At 26.6% G+C, this 9,481-nt stretch overlaps 1 protein-coding gene across 1 annotated transcript; it reads right to left on the reverse strand.

The window, feature by feature from the left end:
* Window positions 1-2,471: 2,471 nt before the first annotated feature.
* LOC112595492 lies at window positions 2,472-9,087 on the reverse strand. Its single transcript, XM_025340730.1, has 7 exons — window positions 8,986-9,087; window positions 8,404-8,500; window positions 8,214-8,278; window positions 4,984-5,019; window positions 4,800-4,914; window positions 2,920-2,984; window positions 2,472-2,851 (listed from the first exon to the last, which is right to left on the reverse strand). The coding sequence occupies exons 1-7, from the start codon at window positions 9,049-9,051 to the stop codon at window positions 2,780-2,782; spliced, it is 516 nt and encodes a 171-aa protein (XP_025196515.1). The 5' UTR covers window positions 9,052-9,087; the 3' UTR covers window positions 2,472-2,779.
* Window positions 9,088-9,481: the final 394 nt, after the last annotated feature.

Genomic DNA, 9,481 nt, shown 5'->3' on the forward strand with positions numbered 1-9,481 from the left:
TATAGTGATGTTAATACATACTTTTTTCTACAAAATGTGAATGTTTCTTTCTCTTGTCTACATAAAATGACAGCATATTTCTCGCTAGCGCAATACCTAATATTGACGGTTTTTAAAATTTTAATCCATAAATGTTGAAATTCCTGCGAATTGTAGATAATTCCGTTAATATTTTTTCCGGTTCGTTTAAAGTTTAAACCGTCATTAATCAGGGTGAATCGGACGGCTCGAGTAACAATAATTTATTTGGTAAATTATTATTGTCAATAGTATCCCAAACGATACAATCAGATGTATCTCAAACTGCGTGTAATAAGTAATAATACCTACATCCAACTGTTTTAGTTACTTATAAGATAACAATCGACATCCAAAACTCAGCAGTTGAACGAGTAAGAGATCATTATTAGTTTATTATACTAGGCAGTGTATATTCCCGTTCATTTGCTCACACATTTTAAATTGTATAATAATAGAAAAATATATCATTGAAAGTGGCTCAATGTTTAATACAACAGTTTTGACAAAAAATAATAATATTAATAATCAAAACAATATAACGTATTAATGTGTACCTATAAAAAAATTGACATTTCGAAAAGCAAAAAACAACATTGAAAAAGGAGGGAAGTACATGCAAAAGACAACATGATTAATGAGGATGGGGATGCGATATGGCGAAATGGCTGCTAATCACTGGTATTTAGTGAGTATAATAAATTATGGACCACTGGTCACTTTTACAACGTTATCGCGGCTATTGCCGGAGGCAGACAAGTGTCACTGGCGCGTTTGTCCGTACGATGGTTGACGGTGCAGATGATGACGAACACCGAAGACTAATACGAACTCGGGCGAAGGAAGATATGATAGGTACTGCGGAATAGGCAGCAAACCTTTGCACAGGAAGAATATGAGAGTCACCGAATCACGCTGCAATGCATCACGATTCTGACTCACATACAGTCCTTACACTTCGTCTTGCGTCCGCAATGACTTCTGATTTAAAACCTTCGCACCACCATATACGCCATTAGATGTAAGGTGAGAAAATAATGAGCAAAAAAAAAACATTTAATATTTTTTTATTATGGTCCACAGTCACTAGTTGATTTTTTTTGTTTAAAATTTAATAAATTCTATTTTTTAAAGTATTAAGTGTTAGTAAATTTGAAACAAGTTATGATGTTTAATGGGATGTAGCTCTGCCTTTTCATGTAATTATTGGTTTTATTTTCAAAAAACTAAAAGTAAAAGGCCTCAAAAAATTGTTTTTTCATGAAAACCACATTTCATGCAAAATTTAGGGGAAGGAATAAGTTTTGAATTTCAAAACTACATATTCATCATTAGAATTTGATGCTAGAAAACTATGAGCACAAAAAAAGAGGAAAAATAAGCAATTTTTTTTTTTTACAGCTCACCGTCACTTGTTGATTTTTTTTTTTTTTGTTAAAAACTTAGTATTTACACTTTTTTTAGGTAGAAGGATGTTTAAATAGTTGTTATAAATAGTCTAAAAAGTCTGATGAAATGTTGCTCTACCTTTTTATGTAATATTTTATATGATTTTCAAAAATTTTACAATAAAAGGCCTCGAAAAACGGTTTTTTTTTTTAAACCTCGTTTCATGCGATATCTAGATGAAGGAATAAATTTTGTATTTCGAATCTTCATATTCGTCATTAGAAGTGATGTCTGATAATTGCATGTAATCATACTATAAACATGTTTTGTTGAACGTCTTAACATATTTCTATTATACCTAGCATTTTTTTAAATTTTTTTTTTTTACATTTGGGTTTAGTACATGAATATGTCACTTAAACCTCCATAATATTTAAAAAAAAAAATAGATTTTATTATAATTGTATACATGCTAATTAATTCTAATTCCACTTATTGTATACGGTATACGTATACCTATAGATTTAATTACAGAATATACCTATATATATTTAAAAAAATAATAATATATAAAAAGAAATTTGAATGTAAAGTTTAATAATATTATCTAATATTATGACTTTTATTAAAAGTGTTCATTTAAATAATAATATAATATTTTTTTTTGAATAATGTAGGTATTTTAACGATTCAGTCGTCGTTATAATGTTATACAAGTTTCATGATTTCCGTCAAGATAACAATATATTAGTAAATAATAATACAACGACGCCATTATCGATATACTGACAACAAAGTCCAATGATTATGATGAATTTAATCGTCTTGAGTATAGATATTTTTATTACTCGGCACAATAGTCAATAATAATTAATAATATTATGTATTATTATCATGACCTAACTCATGTAACATTACCTACACACTAGCAAGGTTACCTGCTATTACCGAGGTATATGCTACATCGTGGAACACCGTTAACTGGTTATTACTTATAGACTTATAGGTACGCATTGTCATTCAATATGCGATAGACATTTAAGAACAACCTAATATAATATAGATTATAGACGTATAAGGATATTATATTATATAAATATACCTATCAGTGGCACGAGTACAACGACTTACTAAACACCGTTTTATGTTATTTCATTATGGTATAAAATAAAAAAAATATGTATATTTTTAAATCTATACCAAGTATAATAATTTAGTTTTAGTGCTAACGTATTTATATATCGTATATGTATTGTATTTTGTAATCGAATCGTACTGTGAGTGCATTAAACTGCGTAGATTATAATCTAATAATTATTATTACCTATCAAACATTGTACAATTTTTTTTATAATATTAGGTATATATTGTATTATGTTGCGGTTTTGTCTTCATTTTGAGCGTCATCTCTGGTGGCCAAATAGTTTTTGATCATATCTTTAGCCTGTAAAAATTAACGAAATAAAATTAGCACGATAAGCCAAATTATAATAGGCACGTTTAAAGTACAACCATTTCGGAATGTTCCATGATGCATTTCATGATCGCATAACCGGCGACGCAATGAGTGTTTACTTCTGCAATAGATAAATTGTACGTCACTTGTAAATATAATATAATATTATTAAAGTATACAATATAAACGTCGTTTAATTTATTTAATTTGTACATAATATACTGGCTGTTTACCTAACTTTGCTAAAGAAAATATGAACAAACACATTAAAATATGACGCTATATCGGTATTATATACATACGTATATATTATGGGTTATGTGTACCTACCTCGTTTAAAACGCGAGTAAATCGTCATCGGTGTACCTTACTCGCCGTTATCATTGGTCAAATAGTTTTTTTTTTATTAAGTATTATTTTATCTTAAAAATATCCCATAGTAACACGTGGCGGATCAAATGTAGGTATTCTATACAATTTTTCTCAAAATATTTTATTTCTCCAACCCAATATATATATGAAAAAAATGTTAATCGATTTTAATGAGTTTAAATTAAATTCATGTGTAAGTAATTCAATATAGCAGCCTATAGGGGTTGAAAATTTAATGAAGAATACTCCCCAAGTTTTAATCTGTGCAAATTTGATACCAATTGGTTTAATATTTTTCTAATCTTTAAGCTCCATAAAATCATGTCTTTATTTTTATAGGTACATTTAGATAGGATTATTAGGACTGCATCGGAATCGCATGCCAAAAGAGTGTTTTTAGTAAAAACCGAATTGCGAGTATGGTTTTTTATGATTGTGTTGAGTTTTTTTATTGTGATAGGTTCTAAGTGATGAGTGCGTATAGGTTGAACAAATGATCATTTTGTTTTTCCAACATGCGTATAATAATGTCATATTGTAAAAATATAAGAATTTTAATATTATTTTTTATTTTCAAAAATTTTAAACCACAATTTTTTATTGGATAGATTATAACACATCTGACTATTTATTTATATTTACTTATATTTTTTTTTATTTTAAAATTGTTATAAATTTGATCATTTTGACTGAGTATTAAATACGTCGCTGATATTTCCTGCAAATCAATTCTGTCGCAAAAAGAAACATGAATGCAATTTGACCTATATTATGATCTTTGCTCGCAACTCTGATGTATAGATAGATTAGAAATTAGAATAATGAAAATTGATCTAGGCTTTTTTTCATACAATACAACAATATATACCTACCTATTTTGTATTTGCCTACCTATATAACAGATCGAATAAAACAGTTATGAATGACGTGTAATTTACATAGCATATTATGGGCGTCACACTTAAACATAATCGGTCATCATAAAACAGTGCGCATAGAAAGGCTTTTGTCATTTGACACTATATACATCAAAGTAATTTTATTATCTATAGCTAGCCGCTTTACGTCACATCCGGACGACCTGTACATTTTAAATATCCGTATATCGGTCAAACAAATATCGCTAGTTGTCAGAATTATCTCGTATACCTTATGGCGTATGTATACTAAATAGTTAAGCAAGTATAAAACATAGTAGGTACACGATACTTGTTACTATATTTTCATGACGAGTACAGGAAAACATTTTTAATAAATTAATTAAAATTTTTGACGATTTCCGTTTTGTAAAACTGGTTTCTAAGATTCGGCAAGACTTTTTGAAAATATGTCGGCTTTTAGTAATGTTGATTTGTTGATTATTTATACCTATCAATTCATAGAGAAGATTTTTATTATTTCATTAGGTTTACACTTAATAACTAATTAACCTGTCGTCAACCATTTACGCGGGTCGCGCACTATACATACAATATTATATTAAGCAGCGATTGTATAAAGTGATATAATATTCTATGGATATATTAAAATAAAATAATATTTAAATATCATAAATTATCATTACCATCAAAGCAATGTTTATGCAATAGTTTTGCCTCATTTTTTAGCGTTTCATTTTCTAGCAAAGTCGATAACTCTTCAAGTTTAGCCCAGTTCCATTTACCAGTCACCGAGTCCATCTAAAATAGTTATAAAATCACAAATAAAATAATAAAACATTGCAATACACTACAATATTATAACCATACCGTTCCCATTTTCTTCCCGACGCACGGGCCGATGCACTAAAAAAAAAAAAAAATACTATTATTAATCTTTCGATTGTTCCGAACCGTCGCGAAATAAATGAATATATATTATATATATGCGTCGATGATTTGTAAATTGTGATCGTAAAAAGTCGGGTTCACAGCTGTGCAGCGTTATCTGCCACAGCATCATGTCAAACATTTGAGATATGTCCAATACTAAAAATGTTCTGGTATAGATCATGGTTAGTGACTGATATACTACGATTGCAATGGCAAACAACCATAATAAATGAGACATAACGTAGATTTAACTGTGAACCTATGCGAACGGTACGAGCTAGATTATATATAATATTAATAATTACAAGAAAAATATAAATTGTACACTATCGGAGCGAGTGTATAAGAAGTTTATGGTAATAATATACCATTATTAAGAACTATTTAATAGTGAACCTTTTATGTGCCGGATTATTTTACAAAGACTTTTTTCCTAAGACTTTTTACTTCACACATTTGAAACACAAATTGCCCAAAACTGGGGTTGTTAATTTCTAACCGTTTAACGTATGATGAGCATACGTGGAGTGAAACTAAAGGGTAGGCAGCTAGACCCATCGAACATTATCCGCAAAAGTATTATTTTTAAATTGAATTATATGATTCAATTGTAAATATACATTGAGTATAAGCACTTAAAATACGTGGACAGCTAAAACTACAAAAATGTAAATATCCTTTAGGTATTTTGTACAGGTATCTATCATATTCTATTTCCAATTTTTACGATCTATTGCTCACCTGATATTATGGCTCGAATAAAATTAAAATCGTAAAAATTATAATACTAGTACAATATTAATTTACATTTTATAATATATTAGTTTACTTATGTTAAAATATCATATTTTTTTTTTTTTTTAAATAATAGCACTATCCAATGATATGTCAATTATTAAACTAGACTAAAATAATTAGTTATATTGATTCATTAAGAAAAAAATTGGATAATAATTTATTTTTTTAATTTGTCGGGTGACAAAAGTTCATAATTCTCTAGTGAATATCCCTAAGAAATATTAGTGTCTGTTCCTATAGCCATGAAAGTAAACCACACATAACATAGCAAGAAGGTGTGATTTTAAGACCAACATCTATATTAAATTTATCAACTAAGTTTCTATATGGTATTCAAAGAACGATATTATGAGAACATTGGAATTGAAATAATCACCTATAATATATACATATGATAATTTTTATTCTATAAAACTGCCATATTCGTTAAGTCGACTACTCTTTTAATAATTGCTAATTTACTAAATTTGTGTATTACTGCACGTTTGATTATCTAAGACCTACAGTCTCTCTTTATAGATATCCGAATTAACCCGCGCCACCAGCTAGTTCAGATAATCGGTCAAATTTGTATTTTAAACGAGGTAAACAATACAAGTATAATAACCGTAAAGACTACGATAATTTATGTTTATACTAGTATGTGTATAAGCTATAAGCTGATTAAACTTTACTATCTAATATTCGTGGGTATAAAATATATATATACATCGTCTCGGTCGAGAATTTGATAAGATTACATTATTATACATCAACGTCCGCTTCTAAGAATTGAATACCTGGAGATAATAATACAATACACTAATTTTTATTAAAATAACTGACTAACCTACCTAATCTAACTATTAATTACAATATGTATTATATTATAAATACCCAGAAAAATGAGATGACTGTGCTCGCAAGTTACATTTCATTTTTTCAAACCTACTTAATATTTGTACAAAAAATATTAAGTATAATAAAAATTTCTTCACACATATATAATAAAATGTATGTAGTAATACTGTTATGTTCTTAAATTAATATTTTTTAGTTAATTTATAATCATAAAATATTTATAATAGGCGATAATTTCGAAAATATTTGCAATCAAACAATATTCAAATAAACTGAATTAGGCATACAATAAAAATGTTTGTATTTCTACCAGAGCTTGCAAACGTTATAATAACATTATATTTGAAAAAAAACGATTGAGATTTGTAACGAAATTATAACGGAAAACGATAAACATAAATAGTTAAATAATACAAAACGTTAAATTATGGTATATTATTAAATGAAATAATCAATTTCCAATTATTTAATAGTTATAATTTATAAAATATATTAAAAATTTTAATTCGGAATAATAATAAACACAAAAGTTGAATAATGTTTTAATTTTGAATAATAATAAACTCAAAATTTGTATAACGTTTTAATTGTAAATAACAAAATTTTTTTTCAAATGCCAGCCCTAATTTTTACCTATACATTAAAATATGATATAACTAAGCCCTTGATTTAATATTAACGACTAATAATAGGAGTAATAATACTGGTAAATTGGAAATGTTATGAGATTTTGAAAATTCATTGACTTATTTTTTAAAGATTTAGCTAATACAATTTGGAATTGTTAGTATTAAGATCTAAAAATGTGATAAAGATTTATTACATAGTTGTATAGTATTATTTATTATATAACTTTATAATAGGTAATATACGTATTTCTGGATATTTCTGAGTTTTTTAAAAATTGTGTTTTGATTAAGTATTTTAATTATGTAAAACTCGTTTTTGAAATTAAATCATCTTGTTTTCAACTATAAAATTATGAAAATTAAAAACCATAATTTGATTTCTGTTTACTACAAACCTAATTTGTATAAATTATAAAAAAAAAAATACATTAACGTATACAACTCATGCCTATAAAAATTTTAAAAATATTACATCCGAGGACGAATCCTCAATTTCTCACCTTAGATCCGACTCTGTCTACATAAATATATCTATGCAAAAAAAAAGTTTGGAAAACCAAAACATTTAAAAAATTATATAATATTTAAAAATTCTAATCAACGTATTTGGTAAATATTTCAAGTACCTACTGCAATTCGTTTTTGAAATATTTTGTAAAATGTTGGAAACTGTTTACTTATGTGAATTTCCAAAGTACTAACTAGTTCAGATTGCCTACTAGAAACCATCTTTAAATTCAAAGTATTTGTATCACAAAAAGTGAGGACAGACACAAAAAAAAATATGCATATTACATCATAAAAATAATACTTTCACCGCTTCGCTTAAAATCTAATATATAGTTTGAGTAAATAGATGTAAGTTATATTTAAAATACTTAGAAGTTAAAATATACACACCTTACAGTTATCATACCTCTTATCGTTGTGATTTTTGTTCTTCAACACCAATTCGCCGCAAACGTCTATCGATTAGTAAATATATTATATAAACATAAAATATTAATATAATTATACTCATTCAAGTGCGCGTTTATGCAAATATTCTTTGATAAAATATTCTTTAATACAAATAATAATATAGTATTACCAGGATTTATGTCCAGTTCTTGCATGCACTCAAACATCTTATCAATCGTATCATCCATAAGTTCGCTTTGGTTGTTATATTTTTTTTCAGCACTTACCTGAAACACAAATATTATACATTATTATACATTATAATATTACACATCAATGTCAATATTTTTAATTCAGTAATCAGTATTATAAGTTTTGAAAAAAGATTGATATTTCGAAGAGAAATTTATTAATATAAAGTATAATAATTATATACAGACAATATTTTTTTAACTTATTGTATGCTGGGTAGATTAACATTAAAATATTAAATGCTTTTAAAAATTGATTTTCAGTATCATTGTGTTCATTTATTTGATCTATTGTATTATATTTACCTATTCAAAAAAATGTATGAGTATAACTAGTATAGGACATATCGTAGGTTTTAAATATCAAAATCATTTAAATTTGTATATATATATATTTAAATGGGTTTTACACAAATATGAAATTAATCGATTTCGTTTACAGCATAGCAGTTGGTACCTAGTAAGTATTATAATTGATTGAAACATATTATAAATATTATTTATATTATATCGATACTTACAGGTATTATCACCGAAACAGCTGCAAAAAGACAAACCAATAAAGTTCCGGTAAACATATTTTTCATAAACTATTTTATTTCACACGAGCAACAAATTATGTGTATATAAAATTCTTAATAAATGGAAATTACAAAATAATCACTCTCATTTTATACTCAACGCATACCATTTGACAGGAAAGACCATATTACACTTAAACAACACATTTTTGATAAAATCAAAAATATATGTATGGATTATTTATCGTGATATCCGTATACATAACATTTAATTTATTTACCGGATGTTAAATTCAACAATGTCATTCAGTTTATTGAAAAAATGTATATTCATATTAAATAGGTACTAGCAGGTACCTTCATTACCTGCATTAATTATTGAATAAAATGGTATATATAATATATACATATGAATATTGTGTTTATAATTAATAAGTTATTAGGTACTTACCAAGCTAAAGACATAAATATCCTAAAGAAAAAATTGGTCTAGTTA

This window comes from Melanaphis sacchari, unplaced genomic scaffold (genome assembly GCF_002803265.2).
Source record: "Melanaphis sacchari strain LSU unplaced genomic scaffold, SCAv2.0 Contig27_pilon_pilon, whole genome shotgun sequence".
Taxonomy (NCBI): Eukaryota; Metazoa; Arthropoda; class Insecta; order Hemiptera; family Aphididae; genus Melanaphis; species Melanaphis sacchari.

Bases quoted from the DNA above. Each gene is read 5' to 3' on its own strand.
- LOC112595492 (XM_025340730.1), bottom strand. From the start codon at position 9,051: ATGAAAAATATGTTTACCGGAACTTTATTGGTTTGTCTTTTTGCAGCT. The intron at 5,020-8,213 runs GTGTGTATATTT...TTTTTTTTTTAG, and splicing joins AGAGGTATGATAACTGTAAG to TGCATCGGCCCGTGCGTCGG. The intron at 2,985-4,799 runs GTAATGATAATT...TATCTATTGCAG, and splicing joins GCATAAACATTGCTTTGATG to AAGTAAACACTCATTGCGTC.